This window comes from Crotalus tigris, unplaced genomic scaffold (assembly GCF_016545835.1).
Source record: "Crotalus tigris isolate CLP2741 ecotype Arizona unplaced genomic scaffold, ASM1654583v1 scf7180000020719.984301794:720406, whole genome shotgun sequence".
Taxonomy (NCBI): Eukaryota; Metazoa; Chordata; class Lepidosauria; order Squamata; family Viperidae; genus Crotalus; species Crotalus tigris.
In genome coordinates this window covers 295,930-320,504 of record NW_024098147.1, presented here as the reverse complement: position 1 = coordinate 320,504, position 24,575 = coordinate 295,930, and the positions used below count along the sequence as shown (strand labels likewise).

The 24,575-nt window shown below is 46.0% G+C and overlaps 1 protein-coding gene across 1 annotated transcript in view; it reads left to right on the top strand.

Annotated features, from left to right (window-relative positions):
* Window positions 1-24,575, top strand: part of TGM2 (transglutaminase 2) — a 68,512-nt gene that overhangs the window by 21,676 nt on the left and 22,261 nt on the right. The window contains exon 4 of the mRNA XM_039368191.1: window positions 7,174-7,292. Coding sequence (XP_039224125.1) covers window positions 7,174-7,292 — 119 coding nt within the window. The remainder of the gene's footprint in view (window positions 1-7,173; window positions 7,293-24,575) is intronic.

The following is a 24,575-nucleotide window of genomic DNA, read 5'->3' as shown; positions in this document are numbered from 1 at the left end:
TGAGTAGTCCTCGACTCACGACCAGTTGAGTAGTCCTCGACTTACGACTGGTTGGGGGTCGCAGCATTAAAAAGGTTGAGAACCACTGCAGTAAACGGATGTTTGTTAGCCAAGGACTAGCTGATTACACGTGGGGTCTCTGCTAGAGCGAATTCTCAACCGTCAAGTGGCTGAGCACAGGGATCTGTTGCGTTCCCGTGAACAAGTCCCATCACGCAATTGCGTTGCTTCTGGTCTAGGATGTTGCCTGACAAACTCGGCTAATTTTTGTGTGCTTTGGAAACCCTGGTTAGATAAACAAGGTCTTAGAGCCCAGCCCTTGTATATGGAAGGCGTCATTGCAATTAGCCTTTTGCAGTTCCAAGTGGAGGCATCTCACACAACAAAGACATCTTCCCACAGGACAGGAAGCATTTGTTGAGCGGAAAGGTTTATATCCAGCATTATCCAGTAGCTGCGTTGATGGCCTCGGTTACTACCTTTGTGGTTTTGTTTTTCTTACTTGCTTTTACTGGGTGAACAACTCCCAGGAGTGGCAGCCAAGAAACACAACTTCAGCTTGTCCCACCGTTGGTGGATTCCTGAACACAGAACGTAGGATAATAGGGTCCAAAGGGATCTTGGAGGTAGTAATAATAATAAAGTTGGAAGGGACCTTGGAAGTCATCTAGTCCAACCCCCTGCTCAGGCACCATTTCAGACCGTCCATTCTCTTCTTAAAAACCTCCAGTGTTGGAGCATTGACCGCTTCTGGAGGCAGGTTGTTCCACTGGTTAATTGTTCTAACTGTCGGGAAGTTTCTCCTTAGTTCCAGGTTGCTTCTCTCCTTGGTTAGTTTCCACCCGTTGCTTCTTGTCCTGCCTTCTGGCGCTTTGGAGAATAGCTTGACTCCCTCTTCTTTGGGGCAGCCCCTGAGACACTGGAAGACTGCTATCACGTCCCCCCTCGTCCTTCTCTTCATTAAACTAGACATCCCCAATTCCAGCAGCCGTTCTTTTTATGTTTCAGCCTCCAGTCCCCCGATCATCTTTGTCTTCTAGTCTAACCCTCTGCCTATGGCAGGAGATCAACTCCAAAGGGCTTTTGAACTGAGATATCGTGGGGCCCTCTTCCTGTCCATAATTTGTCACTAAGACGGGGAAGACGTCCTGAGGAACAGGGTAGATATTAGCCCCCTTATTGTGGGTCACTCAAACTGAGTGACTGAGAACCCCAATGTTCTCTGAAGACCCCATAGATGAGAGAGAAGCAACTTCCAAGAGGCGAGCTGAAAGCTCTTGGGGATTGGAGGTCCAGTCTGTTTCAATCTCCAGATGTGGAGAGGATGGCTAGTCTCCTTGTGGGCATCTCTTGGGCATAGAAAAGCAACAAGGGTGGATATGGGTCTGGAGGCTAAACCATACGATGGACGATTGAGAGGACTCGGTGTGAAGAAGAGAAGGACCAGGGGCGATAGGACAGTTATCTTCCATGATTTGAGTAGCTGTCACAAAGAAGAGGATTGGTCACCACGATGTAAAAAAGATGTTGAGACTCTAGAAAGAGTACAGAGAAGAGCAACAAAGATGATTAGGGGATTGGAGGCTAAAACATATAAGGAACAGTTGCGAGAATTGGGTGTGTCTAGTTTAACAAAGAGAAGGACAAGGGGGGACAGTAGAGCAGTGTTTCAATACTTGAGGGGTTCTCACTGAAAACAGGGGGTCAACTTATTCTCCAAAGCACTGAAGGCAGGACAAGAAGCAACGGATGGAAACTAAGCAAGGAGAGAAGCAACCTAGAACTAAGGAGAAACTTCCTGACGGTGAGAACAATTAACCAGTGGAACAACCTGCCTCCAGAAGGGGTGAAGGCTCCAACACTGGAAGTTTTTAAGAAGAGACTGGACAGCCATTTGTCCGAAATGGTGTAGGGCCTCCTGCCTGAGCAGTGGGTTGGACTAGATGACCGCCAAGGTCCCTTCCAACTTTACTACTATTACTATTACTAATTCTCTTATTCTGCGGTGACCAAAATATTGGACTCAAGTCTGACGTGTTGACGGATGTTGATGTTGCTGATGTTCAGTTTTGGTCATCACAATATAAAAAAAAGATGTTGAGAATCTGGAAAGAGTGCAGAAAAGAGCAACAGAGATGATTAGAGGGCTGGAGAATAAATATGAAGAACGGAATTGGGTATGGCTAGTTTTATTAAAAGAAGGACTGGGGTGACATGAGAAAAATAGATACATAAATAAATACACAGAGACGTAGGTGAAGTCATAGAGAGAAACAACCTGGAACCAAGGAGAAGCTTCCTGACAGTGAGGACAATTAGCCAGTGGAACAGCTTGCCACCAGAAATCGCGGGGGCTCCATCACTGGAGGTTTTTAAGAAGAGACTAGACCAGTGGTTCTCCACCTGTGGGTCGGGACCCCGTTTGGGGTCAAACGACCATTTCACGGGGGTCGCCAAACAACGCAGTCCGCCATTTTTCCCCCCTTTTCCTTAGCTGTGCTACTCCCTTTTATTCTATTGGCTTTTGAAAGCCAATAGAATAGACTCTCTTGAATAGAGTCTAATTCTATTGGCTTTCAAAAGCCAATAGGAATTGTCCAGGCTGTCTCTGCCCTGATGAGCCCGCCAAAAGTCCCCTTCTGCAAACGGTGCTGCACCAGTTGAGTAGTCCTCGACTTACGACCGGTTGAGTAGTCCTCGACTTACGACCGGTTGAGGGTCGCGGCATTAAAAAGGTTGAGAACCACTGGACTAGACAGTCACTTGTCTGAGATGGTATAGGTCCTCCTGCTTGAGCAGGGGGCTGGACTAGAAGACCTCCAAGGTCCCACCCACCCAGCTCCTCTTCTCTTCTCTTCTCTTCTCTTCTCTTCTATTCTATTCTATTCTATTCTATTCTATTCTATTCTATTCTATTCTTTGTAATTCTGCTCTATTCTATTGTATTTCTTATTCTATTCTATTCTGTTCTGTTCTGTTCTGTTCTGTTCCGTTCCGTTCAGTTCCGTTCCGTTCCATACCATTTCATTCTATTCTATTCGACCTCCAAGGTCCCTTGCAGCTCTATTCTATTCAAGTCCAGAGGGGTTGGACTAGAAGACCTCTGAGGCCCCATCAACATCGTCATTCTCTGATTCAGAAGACCCAGGGCACTAACCAGCCTGAGTGGGAACGGAGGAGCCTTAGAGGAGCTGGGGCTGGAAGGCTTCCAGGGCTGTTCCCTGCCTCCGGTGACCTCACTGAGGTCACTCCAGGACCTCCTGTTCCCTGGCTGACCCCTGTCCTGGTTTCCTGGACTCCACCAGCCTTTGGGCTAAAGACCTGCCAGATGAAGGGAAGAGGAAGCCCCGCTTAGCGGGGTGAGGGGGCTTGGAGGATCCCACAAGACCGGATGGGCTTCCAAGATCTTCTGCTGCTTTCCCCGGGCAGAGGGCCGGAAGAGGCCTCCCCGTGGGAGGGGGCAGTTTTGGGAATGGCAGAGCTTTTGGGGAGGAGACGTTAATGATGGGGTCAAGACCCAGCTAGGGAACATCATCAGTGGCGGAAGGGAGGGGAATTGGCAGAAAGGGGGAGGGAGACTGGGGTCCTTGGTGCTCTCTGAGCTGGGTGGTTTTCTTGCAGACCTTTCATGACCCAACTGGGTAACATCATCAGTGCTGGAAAGGAAGGGGATTGCAGAGAGGAGGAGGAGGAGGAGGAGGAGGAGGAGGAGGAGGAGGAGGAGGAGGAAGAGAAGGAAGACTGTGGGGTCCTTGGTGCTCTCTGAGCTTGATGGCTCTCTTGCAGACGTTTCATGACCCAACTAGGGAACGTGATCAGTGCTAGAAGGGAGGGGGGTTTGCAGAGAGGAGGAGGACTGTGGGGTCCTTGGTGCTCTCTGAGCTGGGTGGTTTTCTTGCAGATGTTTCATAACCCATCTAGGTAACATCATCAGTGCTAGAAGGGAAGGAGGTTTGTGGGGGGGAGGAGGAGGAGGAGGAAGAGGAGGAGGAGGACGACGATGACTCTGGAGTCCTTGATGCTCTCTGAGCTTTGTGGTTTTCTTGCAGAGGCTTCACTACCAAACTAGAACACAGTTCCCTGTTAATTTTATTTTAAAATTTATTCAGTTTACTAATCAGAAACATCCCCAACACCTCCCCCCCCCCAATCAATTCACAGGGCTTAGAAAAACTCACCCAGAGCACAACTGGAAAATGTTATTTATTCTTCCCTGTTGCCCAGGGAGGCGCAGGGCGTTTTCCATTCCTTGCATCACAGCTAGGGAGGGATGGAACCACTTTAGTTTTCGGTCTGCAGCTCATTAATTAATTAAGGGAAAGCCTTAATTGCTGGAGTGGTGCTAGGCAAGGAAGGCCTGGAGCTTGGCCCAGAGGCTTGGAACGGATACAAAATGAGAGTTTAGGGCACAAAGACCCGAATACATGTAGTCCTCAATTTACGACTGTTCATTTAGTGACCGTCCAAAAGTTACAGTGGTCCTGGAAAAAAAAAAGATTTATAATGGATCCTCACACAACCTTCGCTGCCTCCCCACAATCGTTTGATCACAATTTAGGTGCTTCACAACCAGCAGATATTTAGGACCATTGTGTGATCGCCATTTGTGACCATCCCAGCTGCCTTGTAGTAATAATAATAATAATAATAATAATAATAATGATAATACAAAGACCTACAAATAGAAATAGAAAGACTGTGGCAAAAGCAAGCAAGGGTAGTACCAATAGTAATAGGCTCTTTGGGTGCAATCCCAAAACAACTTGAGCACCACTTGAACACAATTGGCATTGACAAATTCGCTATTAGTCAATTGCAAAAGGCGGCCTTGCTAGGAACTGCTTCCATCCTGCGACGATATCTGTAATACCATCAAACATCCACATCTGCCTATCCCAGGTCCTGGGTAAGGACTCGACAGGTAGACAAAATGCCAAATCCAGTCTGAACATCTGGCTGACTGTGCGATGATCAATAATAATAATAATAATAATTGTCGATAAGAAAGACAAAAAAGTCTGGATAGTGGATGTGGCAGTGCCTGGAGATAGCAGAATAGAAGAGAAAGAACTGGAGAAGATAACAAAATACAAAGACCTACAAATAGAAATAGAAAGACTGTTGCAAAAGCAAGCAAGGGTAGTACCAATAGTCATAGGCTCCTTGGGTGCAATCCCAAAACAACTGGAGCACCACTTGAACACCATTGGCATTGACAAATTCGCTATTAGTCAATTGCAAAAGGCAGCCTTATTAGGAACTGCTTCCATCCTGCGACGATATCTGTAATACCATCAAACATCCACATCTGCCTATCCCAGGTCCTGGGTAAGGACTCGATAGGTAGACAAAATGCCAATCCAGTCTGAACATCTGGCTGACTGTGCGATGATCGATAATAATAATAATAAAGTTGGAAGGGACCTTGGAAGTCATCTAGTCCAACCCCCTTCTCAGGCAGGAAACCCTACACCATTTCAGACAAAGGGCTGTCCAGTCTCTTCTTCCGACAAGTGCAGTCAGTGGGGGAAGCTGGATTCACTTACTGACTGTGTGATTCACTTAACGACTGCAGTGGTTCGCTTAAGAATTGTGGCAAAAAATGGGTCATAAAATTGGGTATGATGCTCTTCTACAGCTGCCTTGCTTACGGTGGAAATTCTGGGCCAGTGGTGGCCGTACGTTGAAGGAACGCTCCTAGTTCCTTGACCAGGTTTCTGGAAGAACCCCCTCATATTTTGGGGTTCCTGAGGAATTTTCCTAGGTAGCTTCTCAGCCACCCTCCATCCTGGCTCATGTCCAGAAAAACCATCTCTTCTTGGTGGCTAAGATGGGTCATCACGGGAGGATCTGAAGGACATTGTCAAACAAGTCAAGCTGGAAGCCACCTGGGTGTGATGCAGACTCCACCATCAGAGTTTCATTTAAGCTGCCATCTTGACTTTTTTGACCTGCTCCGTGGACACCCCTGGGGTCATCTTTACCTTCTGGGGCCCAGCTGAAAGCTACAAATTGTCCCCTTGTCCAAGGACAGCTGCAGTCCAACTGAACATCATGGAGAACCTCAAGGGATGATCTCAATCAACCTTGAAAACATAACCTTATTTTTTTCAAACGCAAACCAACAAACCAACAACACACGGTTTGCTTCAAGGGGACTGTTGATAAACTAATCAATTCCCATTATCCTCACCTTCCTGAAGCTTTTCTTTGGTGCTGATAAGAGGAAAGCTCTCCATTTTGCTGACAGCAAAGAATGAAACCCGGTCTATTTTTTTTTAGGAGAAGCCATCTATCTTTGTTCATTCTTTGCTTCAAGGTGGTTTCGCCAGGTTGACCGTGCTCAGTGGGGCGTACTTGGGACGTGGGCTGGATTGCCCACTCCCATGATCCTCAGCCAAGGTGGCTGGGAGTTTCTAGGGGTGAAATACAGTATCAGATGTTGCATCAAGCAAATGATTTTGGAGGGCTTTGGTAGAATAGAATAGGATAGGATGGGATGGGATGGGATGGGATGGAATGGAATAGAATAGAATAGAATAGAATTAACAGATTATAGAATGGAATAGATTGTAGAATAGAATAGAAAGATTGTAGAATAGAATAGAATAGAATAGAATAGAATAGAATAGAATAGAATAGAATAGAATAGAATAGAATAGAATAGAATAGAATTAACAGATTATAGAATGGAATAGATTGTAGAATAGAATAGAAAGATTGTAGAATAGAATAGAATAGAATAGAATAGAATAGAATAGAATAGAATAGAATAGAATAGAATAGAATAGAAATAACAGATTATAGAATAGAATAGAATAGATTGTAGAATAGAATAGAATAGAATAGAATAGAATGTAGAATAGAATAGAATAGAAATAACAGATTATATAATAGAATAGAACAGAATTAGAATTAGAATAGAATTAATAAAATGGAATAGAATAGAATAGAATAGAATAGAATAGAATAGAATAGAATAGAATAGAATAGAGCTGGAAGGGACCTTGGAGGTCTTCTAGTCCAGCCCCCTGCTCAAAGATGGCCAATATTCTGGAAGACCAGGCCCCCCGGGGAAGGTGGACACAGATGTTCCGCAGAAGTTCTCCTAGGTCAGGGCTTCTCTCCATCCCCAAACTGCCTCCTGCATCTGAGCTTCCTCTTTTTTGCCAGAGGACTCCACCTACATGGAGAGCAAAGAGGACCTGGTTGAGTATGTGTTGACTCAACAAGGCCTGATCTACCAAGGATCGAAGGACTACATTGTCCCCGTCCCATGGAACTTCGGACAGGTGAGCTGTTCTCTTGTCCCTGCCACGGGTGAGGGTATCTGTCTGTGCCACCAGCTCAGGTGGGGTGGGAGAACTTCAGGTTCCTTCTGTCAAACAAGGCCACCTGATAGGGCAACATTTTCTGTCGTGGCCAATCTTTGGGTAGCCTCTCCCCAAGATTTCAAGCCCCCCCCCACATCCTCTTCGCCTTCCAGAAGATCATAAAGACCTGGATTTTTCACTCAGGAACTGGGTTAGGGGGGAAGTGAACACACAAATGTGTGACTGAGGGGACGTGGTGGCGCTGCGGTACGGTATGCGATGTCATTGTGGGTTTTTCTGGGTTTTGTTTATTCTGATTTTGTAAGTGATGTTGGGAGTCAGCTAGGGCTATGGGGAGTAAGAGAGGCAGCCATGTCAGTGATTTAAATCAGTCAGTCAGTATAACGGGCACCTTCTCATCCATCTTAAAGACTGACTGTGTCCTTTTGGTTTCATTCAGCTGAGGAGAGGAAGGTTTTTTTGGGTGGGGAAGGAATGGATGGGGTGCTGGTCTGTCTCCCCACAACCTGTTGCTACTCAGGGGGAGGGTTATTGTGTCTGTCTGTCTGTCTGTCTGTCTGTCTGTCTGTCTGTCTATCTATCTATCTATCTATCTATCTATCTATCTATCTATCTATCTATCTATCTAATCTATCTATCTATCATCTGTCTATCTATCTATCATCTGTCTATCTATCTATGTATCATCTGTCTATCTATATCTATCTATATCTATCTATCTATCTATCATCTATCTACTATCTATCTATCTATCTATCTATCTATCTATCTATCTTTCTATCATCTGTCTATCTATCTATCATCTGTCTATCTATCTATCTATCTGTCTGTCTGTCTGTCTGTCTATCTATCTTATCTATCTATAGATAGATAGTTTTTAAGAAGAGATTGGACAATGATTTGTCTGAAATAGTATAAAGTTTCCTGCCTGAGCATGGGATTGGACTAGATGACCTCCAAAGTTCCTTTCAACTTTATTATTATTGTTATTGTTGTTATTGTTATTATTATCTATCATCTATTATCTATCTATATCTATCCCTCTATGATCTATCTATATCTATCCCTCTATCTCTCTATCTCTATCTAGCTATCTCTCTCCATCCATCATCCATCCATCCATCCATCCATCCATCCATCCATCCATCCATCTATCTATCTATCTATCTATCTATCTATCTATCTATCTATCTGGGGTACATACAGGCATCAAAACACCAAAACAATATATACATATTGTAATAAAAGCAGTTAAAAACAAGAATAAAATAATTAAAACCCGGAATTGAGAAAAGGCGGGGGAGGGGCTTCCAGGGCGCTAACCAGGCCCACAGCTGCAAGCTTCTCTGTGCTCCCCACACAAGGCTGCCGAGCTGTGTTTTCACCCCTTTCCGGGAGACCAGAGCAGTGGGGGCCTGCCTGACTGGGGGGGGGGTGCAATATTCCACAGGGCAGGGGCAACAGCAGAGAAAGCTCCATTCCTGGAATCCCCCCCCCCCCCGTTGGAATTCTTTACCTAACAAGGCCTGCAACCGGCCTGATCGGGTGGGATGGGCTGATGGAATAAAGAGGGGTCGGTAGGCAACCTGGCCCTCTGCTATGGGGGGGCTTTATAGGTCACAACCAACACGTTGAAGTGGATCCACTTCAGCGTAGTTCGCGTAGTTCGCGGAGCAGAGGTGTCGTGTGTGTCCTTCTCTGGGCACCCAAAATTGCTTGCTTGGCTACATTCCGCAGCAGCTGAAGCTTCTAAATATTCTCCAAGGGTAGCCCCATGTAGAGCGCTTTGCAGTAGTCAAGATGGGAGATGACTGGGGCAAATCATGTGAAGCAAGAGAAAAATGATCACCATCACCCCAATTTCATTTCCCTCCAGGAACTGCAGAGTTTAGGATCCCTCCATGAAGGCTCATTCCACAAAACAGATTTATTTATTGAGGGGGGTCCCGGGTGGTCTCCGAGCGGGGGGGGGGTTTCTTGCAGACATTTCATAACCCAAACTAGGCAACATGTTACCCAGATGTTTGGGTCCTGAAACATCTGCAAGAAAACTACCAAACGCAGAGAGCAACAAGGACGCCTCTTGTCAACCCTGAGCTGCTGCTAATATAATAATAATAATAATAATAATAATAATAATAATAATATAGTTGGAAGGGACCTTGGAGGTCATATAGTCCAACCCCCTGCTCAGGCAGGAAACCCTACACCATTTCAGACAAATGGCTGTCCAGTCTCTTCATTATAAATAATAATAAAGTTGGAAGGGACCTTGGAGGTCATCTAGTCCAACCCCCTGCTCAGGCAGGAAACCCTATCCCATTTCAGACAAACCATTGTCCAGTCTCTTCTTTAAAACCTCCAGTGTTGGAGCATTCACCACTTCTGGAGGCAGGCTGTTCCACTGGTTAATTCTCCTCCCTGTTAGGAAATTTCTCCTTAGTTCCAGGTTGCTTCTCTCCTTGGTTAGTTTCCATCTGTTGCTTCTTGTCCTGCCTTCAGGCGCTTTGGAGAAGAGCTTGACTTCTTCTTCTTTGGGGCAGCCCCTGAGATACTGGAAGGCTGCTATCATGTCCCCCCTGGTCCTTCTCTTCATTAGACTAGACAGACCCAATTCCAGCAGCTGTTCCTCATATGTTTTAGCCTCCAGTCCCCTGATCATCTTTGTTGCTCTTCTCTGCACTCTTTCCAGAGTCTCAACATCTTTTTTACATCACGGTGACCAAAACATATCCTCCTTCATTAGATGTCTTTATTTTTAAAAAATTATTGGCCGTCCCACCACAGGGCAACGTGGCTAAAAATACGAAGGCACCACCGCATACCATAACATCCAAACCTATTTTTAAACATTTGCCACTAGGAAAGTAATTTTAAAAAAATATTTGTGTTTCTTTTTTTGGACATGACCGGTGGCATCTTGGCACCAGAGTAACCAAAGCCCAGCCTGTCTGAGATGGTGTAAGTTCTCCTGCTTGAGCGGTGGGCTGGAAGACCTCCAATGTCCCTTCCAGCTCTATTCTATTCTATTATTCCTTGGGGTTTTTTTTAAAGTTCATATTAAAGATGAAATAGACTCAATCTTAACGATGACCTGGGACAGACATAGAATAGAATAGAGTAGAGTAGAGTAGAGTAGAGTAGAGTGGAGTAGAGTGGAGTAGAGTAGAGTAGAGTAGAGTAGAGTAGAGTAGAATAAAGTAGAGTAGAGTAGAATTACAAAATAGAATAGAATAGAGTAGAGTAGAGCAGAGCAGAATATAGTAAAATAGAATAGAATTACAGAATAGAATAGAGTAGAGTAGAGTAGAGTAGAGTAAAGTAGAGTAGAACAGAGCAGAATAGAGTAGAATTACAGAATAGAATAGAATAGGATAGAGTAGAACAGAACAGAATAGAATAGAAAATATGGAATATGGAATAGAATAGAATAGAATAGAATTATGGGATAGAATATGGAATATGGAATATGGAATAGAATAGAATAGAATAGAATAGAATAGAATAGAATAGAATAGAATAGAATAGAATAGAATAGAACAGAATAGTAGAATGGTGTCACCAATTCTTGCTTGCAGGCAAAGGGTATGTTTCTTGCAGATCTTCCAGTGCCCCATTGTTGCTACTTTGTGGTGCCATTGTATGTAGTCAGACTGGGTGATCTTCTTGCAGCTGCTCTCCAGGTGGTCCACCTTTGTTTGCATTCTTTTCAGAGGCAGCACTTGCTGTTTGTTGCTGTCTTCTCAATTCTGGCTTTGTATACCTTTGTTCTTACAGCTTGGTCTTGCGTAGCCAGAATTAACCTCTCTGTCTCTTCAACTGTCCTGCTCTTAGCCATTGCCAGGTCTTGTTATTATCTGCTTTATCTGTTACTTTTTTTGTAATGTATTGGCTATATATTGCTTTGTCTTCCCACGCCTCCTTTCTCTTCTTCATTTGATCGCTCATGTAGGCCAGTTTGGTCTCTCCAGTAGTCAGTAAGCCTTCCTGATATACTAATTTCAGTGCATCTTCATCATTGTTCTTTAGATATTCTTCCAAAGCCATTTTTTCTTCTTCAACCATCTGATGTACTTGTAGCATTCCACGCCCACCTATTTGCCTTGGTAGATAAAGTCTATCAATGTCACTGCGAAGGATGAAGGATGATTGATTCATTGTCATTATTTTTCTGCTTTTCCTATCCGTTGCTTTTAGTCCTGTTTGAGTCCAGGCCACTATTCCAGCTGTGTATCTAATGAGTCGAATTTTCTAAGTATTAATTGCCTTGATGGTGTTTCCTCCACTGAGTTTGGACTTTAAGAGCTTCTTCACTCTCTTGATATATTCAGTTCTTAGTTCTTTCTTGACTTCCGTGTGCTTGATGTTGTCAGCTTGAAGGATGCCCAGGTACTATGATCATTTCATCCAGACGAGACCCTTGATGTTACTTCCGCAGGGCGTCTTTGGTTCCTTCGATTTTCACTATTTTTCCCTGATGATTTTAAGCATGGCGCATTTGTCCAGTCCAAACTCCATTGCAATATCTTGGCTGTGTCTGTGCATAGTGTTGAGCAGCGATTCCGTTGGAGGCGGGGGTTTTCCATACAGCTTCAGATCGTCCGTGTGTAAAGGAGGTGGGACAGCCTGGCAGATGTTTCTGATGTTAGGTGCCAAATGTGGAGAATGAATGCAGGACTGTAGAGGCTTTGTGGCTGAGGATTCCTGCTCAAAGAGAAATTGAATCAAGGGTGTTCGCTGAGCACGGCCAAGGGCGTCCAGATTGATTGATTTGGTTTTGTTTGATGGGATGGGATTTAATTTGATTTTTATAGCTGCCCATGTCAGCAAACGACTCTGGGCGGTTCACAATTCAAAAACGCAATTAAAATCTTCAAATCATTTGAAAACAATAAAAACCATTAAAATGTTTAAAAAAATTAAAATGTCTGATCTGAGTACCTACAAAGCGAGAGGCACATAGATACATGTCTCATTTGAGTACGTACAAAGCCAAACGATGACCATGATCAACACTCCATGATGTCATATGCAATGCGCATAACAAAATTTGGACTGTTGCCCCAATCTTGACCTCCATCTTGACTTTTTTGACCATACCCTCCACAACACGGAGTTGAATCATGCCTAGAACGGTCCCTTTGCTCAGGAACCATAGCCTTGGCTTGATAGCCGCGTCATCTTCTCTGCCACTCATTCCTGGAGATATGAATTTTTCTCTCCTCATCTTCCCATCCGTCTTTCCTAGAAGCTTCCCAGGCCCTCAGACTGGCAAATAAACCAGGGCATCCTGGTTTGAGCATGGCCAAAGCTGTCCCTGATGAACTTCTGGGTTTGACCCATGGCGACTGTAGAATTCTGGGAGTTGAAGTCCACACATAGTGGCTGAGGGATTGTGCAGTTGGAGTCCACATGTGGTGGCTGAGGGATTCTGGGAGTTTCCCAGGTCAAGAGCATAGAATAATAGAGTTGGAAGGGACCTCACAGGTCATCTAGTCCAACCCCCTGCTCAGGCAGGAAACCCTATACCGTTTCGGACAAATGGCCGTCCAGTCTCTTCTTAAAAACTCCCAGTGATGGAGCACCCACAACTTCTGAAGGCAAATCCTTCCATATGTTAATTGCCCTCATTGTTAGGAAGTTTCTCCTTAGTTCTAGGTTGCTTCTCTCCTTGGTTGGTTTCCATCCATTGTTTCATGGCGGCTGAGGGATTCTGGGAGTTGAAAACCATATATGGAGGCTGAGGAATTCTGGGAGTTGAAGTCCATACATGGCAGCTGAGGGAATCTGGGAGTTGAAGTCCAAAATGGGTGGCTGAGGGATTCTGGGGGTTGAAGTCCATACATGGTGACTGAGGAATTCTGGGAGTTGAAGTCCATACATGGCGGCTGAGGGAATCTGGGAGTTGGTCCAAAATGGGTGGCTGAGGGATTCTGGGGGTTGAAGTCCACACTTGGAGGCTGAGGGATTCTGGGAGTTGAAGTCCACACCTGATGTGATGGACTATAATTCAGTGGATCACAAGAGGGACAGAGGCATCGCAGAGGAGTAAGAGGCAACCCAGCCTGGATATCCCGTGGGAGTGAAAGAGGGTGAAGACAGCCCCTCCTGAATAGTTCCCAGGGTGTATTATAGATGCAGAGAGTCAAATCTTTCATCTGACAAAGATTCTTCCTATAGGTGTGAAACAATAAAGAAATCAGATGGGAAGGATTACAGCTTGTCATTCTTGGTTTAGGGCTTGACACCTGCCCAGATATCTTATCTTCTGTTGGAACAAAAGCAGAGTATTTTTTTCCCCACTTGTTGTGTACCTTGGCAAGAGACTCCTGCATAGATTTGGTGTGCCTAACCTCACAGTCAAACCCGAGCTTCTTTCCAGCCCATATTTTAAAGGCCCCTAAAATGATTCTCCAAGTTCTGGAAAACCACCCGTAAATCCAACGCAGTCAGAAGATATAAACTGCATTTCACTTTGTCCTTCCTCTCAGCTTCCCCAGAGTATCTGGGTGGGAGGAGGGGGTGAAATTCAGGACCTGTTATCCATCGTCCATCAGCGTCTTCAAAACTTGCCCCCTCCCCAAATGAGGGCAGCGTGGCTTGCTGTCCCCCACCCCACCTCAGAGGGAGATCAAAACGGCCGTTACAAAATGTTCTGTCCCAAGAAAGAGACGTGCTGGCCTCACCGTGAAATTCCTCTTGCGAAAAGGTACATAAACGAAAAAGAGCATTTGCACGTCCTGGCCAAGGAGGGGAAGAAGGAAGAGATTCATAACCAGGGTTTATTGCGAGTCTGTGGTTTGCAGCAGGAAGTTGAGATGCTCTTGGAGACATTTGGCTCTCGGCCCTGGTTTTCTGGAACGGCCGGCCGGTCAGTCAAAACAAGACCCATTCCTAAAAACCTGCCTATAATCTGCATCTAAATCCCCCTCTTAAATTTCATCCTCAGCTAGTAAAAAGGCCTTTCATGGCCACAGATAATCCTACACTTGGCTGTTTGTTTACTTTTTCATTCACTTGGGTGACCTTGTTGGAAGTGAAAATGCTGAGGAGAGGAGGGAGGGGAGAGGGAGAGGGAGGAGGAGGAGGAGGAGAAGGAGAAGAGGAGGAGGAGGAAGAGGGGGAGAGGGAGGAAGAGATGGAGAAGGGAGGAGGAGAAAGGAGTGAGGAGAAGGAGAAGGAGGAGAAGAAAGAGGAGGAGAAGAGGAGGAGGAAGGGGGAGAGGGAGGAAGAGATGGAGAAAGGAGGAGGAGTGAGGAGGAGGAGGAGAAGAAAGAGGAGGAGAAGAAGAGGAGGAGGAAGAGGGAGAGGGAGGAAGAGATGGAGAAGGGAGGAGGAGAAGGAGGAGAAGAAAGAGGAGGAGGAAGAGGAGGGGGAAGAGGAGGGGGAGAGGGAAGAAGAGACGGAGAATGGAGGAGGAGTGAGGAAGAGCAGGAGGAGGGAGGGAGGAAGAGGGAGGAAGAGGAGGAGGAGAAGGGAGGAGGAGGAGGAGGGAGAGAGGAAGTGGGATAGGGGGAGGAGGAGGAGGAGGAGGAGGAGGAGGAGGAGAGGATTGGCAAAGACAGGATGGATTCTGACTCACCAGGCAATTGGATGTCCCAAAGGGGCTTTTTTCAAAAGGCCACTGGACTTTCTTGTTTTTCTTTGAAGACATTTCACTTCTCATCCCAGAAGCTTCTTCAGCTCTGATGAGAAGCGAAACAGCCCAGTTGCCTCTTGAAACAGCACCCTTGGGAGAACCTCACTGAGGACTGAGAATCTCCCTAGGCAGGGAACTGGATGTGAAAGCCTTGAACTCACTTAAGGGCAGAAAATTCCCACTCAACACTCACATCTGTTTGCATTTGCCCCACAAAACCTACACAAATATGTGTTTCCTGAAGGAGGAGTCTCCCTGTAATGCCCTAATCACGCTGGTGGGAAATTGACTCTTCTGTGGAGGAAACAGAGGCTGGAAGCCATCTTGGCCATTCTTTTTCAACTCAGCCACTTGAAGCTGGGCGGACTTCAACTCCCAGAATCCCCCAGCCAGATCCACATTTCTCAACTTTGGCCACTTGGGTGGACTTCAACTCCCAGAATCCCCCAGCCAGATCCATGTTTCTCAACTTTGGCCACTTGGGTGGACTTCAACTCCCAGAATTCCCCAGCCAGATCCATGTTTCTCAACTTTGGCCACTTGGGTGGACTTCAACTCCCAGAATTCCCCAGCCAGATCCATGTTTCTCAACTTTGGCCACTTGGGTGGACTTCAACTCCCAGAATTCCCCAGCCAGATCCATGTTTCTCAACTTTGGCCACTTGGGTGGACTTCAACTCCCAGAATTCCCCAGCCAGATCCATGTGTCTCAACCTCGGCCACTTGAAGCTGGGCGGACTTCAACTCCCAGAATTCCCCAGCCAGATCCATGTTTCTCAATTTTGGCCACTTGGGTGGACTTCAACTCCCAGAATTCCCCAGCCAGATCCACGTTTCTCAACTTTGGCCACTTGGGTGGACTTCAACTCCCAGAATTCCCCAGCCAGATCCATGTTTCTCAACCTCGGCCACTTGAAGCTGGGTGGACTTCAACTCCCAGAATTCCCCAGCCAGATCCATGTTTCTCAACTTTGGCCACTTGGGTGGACTTCAACTCCCAGAATTCCCCAGCCAGATCCATGTGTCTCAACCTCGGCCACTTGAAGCTGGGTGGACTTCAATTCCCAGAATTCCCCAGCCAGCCTGCTCGCCTCCTTTTCCTCCCTACCCCCAAAGGAGATCAAAGTTCAGTTCCCAAAGGACCTCATCTAGTATCTGAGGACCTGCCAGGAGGAACGTTGAGGTCCTGTTTGAGCCCTGATCAAGATCTTCTCCAGGCCTTCAGAAGCAGTTTTGGTTCTTCTCCTCCACCCCAAAACACCTCAAAAACTCTGCCACCCCAAAAGCGGATATGTCAAGAGCTCCCGTACCCCAAGGCAAACTTGGTCTGCACGAGGAATCCATCTTTTCTGCAGGAGATCCACTTAGCTCTACGTTATCCTTTAGCTGTGGGGGACAGAAGACAGGTGGATCCATAGTTTTCTTTTCTGACAAAAGAGAACTTGACTTTGTGCCAGAGAGAACTTAGGGAAGAGCAGAAGAGCTGGTCTAAAACTGGATCAGGCCAATTGGATCCATCGGATCGAAAAAAACCTAATTTTCATTCCTACAATAAAAGAATAAATAGGAGTTAGATCAGAGGTCTTCAAACTTGACCCTTTGATGACTTGTGGACTTCAACTCCCAGAACTCCTCAGCCAGGCTCCATTTTGTTTGTTAGATTTAAGACAGGGGTCTTCAAACTTGGCCCTTTGATGACTAGTGAACATCAACTCCCAGAATCCCTCAGCCAGGCACGTGTGCCTGGCTGAGGAATTCTGGGAGTTGAAGTCCACCAGTCATCAAAGAGCCAAGTTTGAAGACCCCTGAGTTAGATGGTACAGTTTGGGCACTCGGTCTCTAAAAGGTTCACCATCATTGCCCTACACCGTTTCAGACAAACGGTGGTCCACTCTCTTCTTTAAAACCTCCACAACTTCTGGAGACTCCATAACTTCCATCAATTGATCGTTCTATCAGGAAAGCCCTCCTTCGTTCCAGGTTGCTTCTCTCCTTGAGTAGCTTCCATCCGTTGCTTCTTGTCCTGCCTTCAGGCACTTTGGAGAAGAGCTTGACTCCCTCTTCTTTGGGGAAGCCCCTGAGAGATTGGAACGCTGCTATCATGCCCCCCTCGTCCTTCTCTTCATTAAATTAGACGTACTCAATTCCTGCACTCACAACTTCTGGTGGCAAGTTGTTCCACTGATTAATTGTTCTCACTGTCAGGAAGTTTCTCCTTCGTTCCAGGTTGCTTCTCTCCTTGAGTAGCTTCCATCCGTTGCTTCTTGTCCTGCCTTCAGGCACTTTGGAGAACAGCTTGACTCCCTCTTCTTTGGGGAAGTCCCTCAACTATTGGAAGACCGCTATAATCCACAGGGCTCCATCCTGGACCCTGGGCCGTTCAATACTTTTTTTGGAAGGACTTTGACGGGACGGAGGAGACACTAAATCTGCAGATGACTAACCCTTCTTGAAGGTTCAAATTACGAGACAGACTTAAGGCTGACCTGAAACACACCCAAGGAAAGGCAAGGCCTGCTTCCAGAGAGAGAGAAATGCAAAGCATGAGTCTAGGATGGGAATACATGACTTGGCAGCCGGACGTGGGAAAGGGATTGGGTGTCCTTCTGAATCAGGGGCTGAAGCTGAGCCAGCTCTGGGATGCAGCTGCTAAAAAGGCCAGCACTATTTTTAGACGTATCCGCAAGAGCGTAAAGTCCACCACATGAGAAGTCGTGGCCCTTCTCTGCTTTATTGGGTTTGACTTGACTTGACTTTCCTCTTCTGCTTTATTCTCATAGAAACATAGAATTGTAGCTATGGAAGGAACCTTAGAGGTCTTCTAGTCCATCCCCCCCAACCAAGGCAGGAGGTTTTATGCCACCCTGGAGAAATGTTATCCAATCTTTTCTTGAAAACCTATTTCATTTCATTTAGTTTATATTTTATATTTTATACTTTACTTTACTTTACTTTACTTTACTTTACCTTACCTTACTTTACTTTACCTTACCTTACTTTACTTCACTTTACCTTACTTTATTTTACTTTACCTTACTTTACTTTACTTCACTTTACCTTACTTTACTTCACTTTACCTTACCTTACTTCACTTTACCTTATCTTACTTCACTTTACCTTACTTTACTTCACTTTACCTTACTTTACTTTACCTTACCTTACTTTACTTTACTTTACTTCACTTTACCTTACCTTATTTTACTTTACCTTACCTTACTTTACTTCACTTTACCTTACTTTACTTTACCTTACCTTACTTTACTTTACTTCACTTTACCTTACCTTACTTTACTTTACCTTACCTTACTTCACTTTACCTTACTTTACAGCCCCCACTGCCACATCACTTGCATCTGCCTGTATTACGAAGGGCTTGTCCATGTCTGGGTGCCTTAGTACTGGTTCGGCAGAAAAAAGTCTCTTTAGTCTCTCAAACGCTGCTTGGCACTCCATTGTCCATGTTAGTGGCTGGCTAGGTTTTACTGAGGATGTTCCCTTCGTTTTTAGTAAGTTAGTGAGGGGCAAGGCTATCTGTGCAAATGAGGGGATGAATTGGCGGTAAAAATTTGCAAAGCCCAGGAAACTTTGTAGTTGCTTTCTTGTGCGGGGTGGTGCCCAATTTAGTACTGCTTTGACCTTCTCCGGGTCCATTTCAATGCCCTGTGGGGATATGCGATAGCCTAGGTAGTCTATCCTTTCCTGGTGGAATTCGCATTTTGAGAGTTTGGCATATAGGTGGGCGGCTCGCAGCTTCTTTAAAACCGCTCTAACAAGTTTGACGTGTTCTTCTTTTGTTTCGGTAAAGGTAAGAATGTCGTCCAAGTAAACAAGGACCCCCTTAAACAGGTGCTCCCTTAGAACGTCATTGATTAATTGCATAAAGACTGCAGGGCCCCCTTGTAATCCAAATGGCAAGACTTTGAATTGATAGCACCCCATGGGGCAGTTAAATGCAGTCTTCCATTCGTCCCCTTCCTTAATTCTCACGCGATAGTAAGCTTCCCTTAGGTCTAGTTTAGAAAAAATTTTCCCTTTCGATAGGTGTGACAGCATGTCTTTCATGAGGGGCAGCGGGTATAGGTTGCTTTCACTGATTGTATTCAGGGCCCTATAATCCACGCATAAACGTAAAGAGCCATCCTTCTTCTCTCTAAAAAGGACCGGGGCAGCCACTTTAGGCTTGGCTGGCTCAATGAAACCTCTCTCTAGGTTTTTTTTTATAAATCTTTCCATTTCCTCCTTCTCCTTTGGGCTCATGGAGTATAATCTGGGCTTCGGGAGTTTTGCCCCAGGCTTGAATTCAATGGTACAGTCTGTGGGTCGGTGGGGGGGAAGCTCATTCGCCCTCTCCTCACTGAAGACTTCAGCAAGGTCCCTATATTCCTCTGGTATTTCTGTTAATCTTTTTTCCTCTCCTATGGATGCTTTTTCTATTCTTGATTCTGGTAGCCTCCCTTGGGGTTTTAAGTCCATAGGGTCCCCCTTCGGGAATTTGATTTCTGTCGTCCTCCAATTTACCCAGGGGTTCCATTTTTTCAACCATTCCATCCCTAGAATCATTGGGCATTCCATACCTGGGGTCACCACAAACGTTAAGTCCTCTTCATGGTTGCCCAGGGAGAGTGTATTGGTAGAGTGGCTAGGGTAGCTGGCACCCCCCCTGCTATGGATCCATCTAGCTGGCCAAATGAGATTGGTTGTTCCAGTCTCCTGGATGGGATGCCCAGATTCCCCACTAGTGTTGGGCTAATGAGGCAGCGGGTGCAGCCAGAGTCTATTAAGGCTTTCACCTTCACAGCTTCGGGCATGGGGGGGATTAATATAGTCACTGTTTGAAGATGGGTGTGATGCATCCACTTACCAGGGGTTCGCCCTCCGAGCTGTCATCTGAGGCATCCACCGGCCCTGTGGTGTAGGCTGGAGTCCTTTCCCCTTGGTGAGCAGAGGTGGGGGTTTCTGCAATTTCCATCATTCTCATGGCTGTTTCTTTTGGCTTAGCTGAATACTTTCCGGGTTTGTTGATTGGGAATCTGTCTGGGTTGTGCTGGGGGGCCTTTGAGCGGCATTCTATAGCTCGATGCCCTTCTCTTCCGCACTTGAAACACCCCATTTGCTTCTTGGCTGTATCCGATGATTTCACCGGTTGGTGTGTCAGCTCAGGCGGGGGGGCGGCTCCATTGTTTTCCTCGGCGGTGCCTCTTCAATATGTCGATCTCTGCTTCCTCTGCCAAGACGTACCATTCCTCAAGTCGATGTGGGTCCCCTCGGGGCAGGCAAGCATCATATAGATAATAGTTTAGTCCGTCTTTGAAATGGCCAAGGAGGATGTCTTCTGGCCAATTCAGTTTGCTGGCAATGGCCCGCAATTCTTGTGTATACTCAGCCACTGGGCGTTTGCCTTGCCTCATCGTTGTTATTCTTTCACGGGCTTTGCGATCAGCCAGGGGGTCTTCAAATCGTCTTCTCAAAGAGGACATGAACCGGTTGAAGTTACTGAGTTCTGGGGCATTGGAGTCATGCAAGTTCACTACCCAATCCGCAGCTGGTCCATCCAGGGCAGATTGCACGATCCGGATGCGGGCTTTGTCGCTGGGAATGTCCTGCCCATATTCCTCCATGTAGCTGAGTACTTGGGTTAGGAAAAACCCCAAGCGTGTTGGCTCCCCTTTGAATTTCACCTCCAATGGTGGACGTCTTGGAATGGATCGGTGCCTCCGTTGTGGGTGGTAGTGTCTTCCGTCCAGAGTGCCATCTGTGGTCCGGTAGGGGGTGGGGGCTCCTGGATCAGTAGATGTCCCTGGGGTTGCAGGTTCCACGTCCCCCTCGGTGTCTCTCCCTTTGTGGCTCCAGGAACTGGGGCGGCCGTAGGGCTCAGTATTCTCCTCTCCTAGGGAGCTGAGAATTCTCTTCATCAGGTCAATAGCTTTCTCTAGGATCCAGTCTGAGTACGGTACCCAGCTTCCTCCCTCTTCACTTGCGTGCAGGGATTTCTCCATCTCCTGCTTCCATTCTGGTTGCTTGGTCCCCGTCTCAGGGTCACCTTTCTTGATTCCTTTCTCCACTCACTTTTCTTTCCAACGTTCATCGACCAGCGAGGCTTGTGGTCCTGTGTCTCCACCACTTCTTCTCCTGAGGAATCTGGCCTCTCGGATCCCAACATCTGGCAAGGTTCCAACTGGGTCAGCGGCTCTCTTTCCAGGGAGTTTTCCCCCTCTCTTTCTCCATTGTCTGACATGGTAAATTTTTGCAAAATCCCCCGGCAAGGGTCTCCCTTCCAGGTGGATTAATTTTGCAAGTCCTGTCTAATGTAAGGACCCACCCCACTTTGCATCTTAAGAAGACAGAACTCTTGGAATAATTCTTCCAACAGGAATCCTTTATTAAGAGAAAATGGTTGCAGGCATGCTAGACAGGACTTGGGGTTCAAGCTCTTCCATTCAAGGTTTTAAGGGGTTCCCCAGTAGTCCCACCCAATCAACCCCCCTTCCAGTGATAGTTTCAAGTATCACAATTCCACCCCCTTTCTTCTTTCTTCCGTCTGCATGGGGACTTCAGATAACTACATGAAAGGCAACTACCCTCCTTTGGTATGTTAACGCTTTGAGGTTACAATAAACACACATTCAGCATTCAGCTCTTTGAAGTGTAAAGAAGGAAGTGAGGGCCATAAAGCCCCTTTGTTCTCCCCCTTCTCTCCCTCTTATGGCAGAATCCAGAGAAGGCAGAATTGGGAGTTTCTATATTTGATAATTAAAGATGAAATATAATTGGATTCTGACACTTACCTTACTTTACTTCACTTTACCTTACCTTGGCTGGATGGAGTCACTGAAGCAGTAGGTGTGAATTTAAATGGACTCCAGAAGATGGTAGAGGACAGGAAGACCTGGAGGAACATTGTCCATGGGGTCGCGACGGGTCGGACACGACTTCGCAATTAACAACAACAACCTTACCTTACCTTACTTTACTTCACTTTACCTTACTTTACTTTACCTTACCTTACTTTACTTCACTTTACCTTACCTTACTTTACCTTACTTTACCTTACTTCACCTTACCTTACCTTACTTTACTTTTTATTGTATTATGTTGTTATGTTATGTTATGTTATACTATGTTGTTATTTTTACCCTGCCTTCGTTCAGGGCTGTTTTTGTGGCATTGTTTCTATTTGGCCAACCTCCATAGGACTTGGAGCTATTTGGATACCCGTTTTAAAAAAAAAAAACAGGTGGAGCTTTGATAAATAGCATTCTCTCAGCCCCCGTCTTGGAACATAGAATCTGGAAGGGACCTTGGAGGTCTTTTAATAGAATAGAGCTGGAAGGGACCTTGGAGGTCTTCTAGTCCAGCCCCTGCTCAAGCAGGAGAACCTACACCATCTCAGACAAGTGACTCTCTAGCCTCTTCTTAAAAACCTCCAGGGATGGAGCGCCCACGATTTCTGGGGCTGAGCTACCTTCTATCTAGTCCGCCCCCTTTCCAAGGCAGGAGTCTCATACCATCCCAGTCCAAAGGGGGTCCAGTCTATTTCTGAAAACCTCTATAATGATGGAGCACCCACCGTATCTTGACTTTCTTGACCAAGTCTGGGGACACCCTTGATCTTGCATCAAAAAGGCCTGGTGTTGCAGTGGTTTGGGGGCAGGATTGGAGGCAAAAACTCTACCCACAGCCGGGAGTTTGATCCTAACTGGTTCAACATGGACTCAGCCTTCCGTCCTTCTAAAGTCAGTAAAATGAAGGCTCAGGTTGTTTGGGGGGGGGGCAAGAAGCTGACTCCGTAAACTGCTTAGAAGGGATTGTAAAGCACTGTGAAGCAGTAATAATAATAATAATAATAATAATAATAATAATAATAATAATAATAATAATAATAATAAAGTTGGAAGGGACCTTGGAGGTCATCTAGTCCAACCCCCTGCTCAGGCAGGAAACCCTATGCCATTTCAGACAAATGGCTGTCCAGTCTCTTCTTAAAAACCTCCAGTGTTGGAGCATTCACAGCTTCTGGAGGCAGGTGGTTCCACTGGTTAATTGTTCTAACTGTCAGGAAGTTTCTCCTTAGTTCTAGGTTGCTTCTCTCCTTGATGAGTTTCTATCCGTTGCTTCTCGTCCTGCCTTCAGGCGCTTTGGAGAATAGCTTATCACCGCTAGTATATGGAAAATAGTATATCAGCGCTATTGCCATTGCAGTATTTTCCTTCCTTCCTTTCTTTCTCCCTCTCTTTCTTTCTTTCTTTCTTTATTTATTTATTTATTTTTCTTCCTCCCTCGCTCCCTCCCTTTTTCTTTCTTTCTTTCCTTTCTTTCTTTCTTTCTTTCCTTCTTTCTTTCCTTCTTCCTTTCTTTTCTTCCTCCCTCTCTCCCTCCCTCCCTCCCTTTTTCTTTCTTTCTTTCCTTCTTTCTTTCCTTCTTTCCTTCCTTCCTTTCTTCCTCCCTTTCTTTCTTTCTTTCTTTCTTTCCTTCCTTCCTTCTTTCCCTCTTTCTTTCTTTCCATTCTTTGATATAGTTGCTCATTTTTGGTGGTGGCACAGTGGTGCTTCGGTAGTCAGAAATGCAGTATTTCAGGCTAACTCACTGCCCACAGCCTGGAGTTCAATCAGGGTGGGGCTCAAGGTTGACTCAGCCTTCCATCTTTCCAAGGTGGGTAAAATGAGGACCCAGATTGTTGGAGGGGGGGGGGGACAAGAGGCTGACTCCATAAACCGTTTAGAGAGGGCGGCAAAGCACTAGGAAGCAGTATATAGAGTAAGCGCTACTGCTATTGCACACTTCCCTTGTGGAGAGGTACGTGGGGTGTGCCAAGATCTCCAGTGGCGCCCACGGAGCTGGCATCTCCTGCCCTCCTCAGCCTCCCGCAGTCTGGGGTGCAGAAAATGCCTCTGTTCCTGGCAACGTTTTGGGTTTTTTTTGGCCAGGACAAGATTTTCAGATCAATTTGGGTGGGTCCTCCAGGTAAGTTCCAGGTGACCGAGAACAAAAGGCATCTTGTTGCTGCTAATTGTGTGTGAATCGCTAAATACTTTTCGAGTTCCATCCTGCTCCTTCCGGAGACCACACAAAACCCTCTCTGTGCGCTGACGGGAAAACACAGGAACATCTGTCATCCCGGCCACACGAAGGGCTTAGAAAGAAATGTTGTATATTTTAGGTGATTGAGTTGCACGCCTGGCTGCCTTCGCTCTGAGCCCTGTTTAGAAAAGCAGAGAATTAAAAAAAAGGGAGGGAGGGAGGGAGAGAGGGAGAGAGAGAGAGAGAGAGAGAGAGAGAGAGAGAGAGGATGGCTTGATAGACAGACAGATACGAATCCCAGTTACAAAGCTGAGGCAAGCAGAATAACAGGATTGGAAGGGACCTTGGAGATCTTCTAGTCCAACCCCCTGCTCAAGCAGGAAACTCTATTCAATTCCGGGCAACTGACTGTCCAGTCTCTTCTTAAACGCCTCCAGTGGTGGAGCATACAACTTAATAATAATAATAATAGAGTTGGAAGGGACTTTGGAGGTCATGTAGTCCAACCGCCTGCTCAGGCAGGAAACCCTGTCCCATTTCAGACAAATGGCTGTCCAGTCTCTTCTTAAAAACTTCCAGTGTTG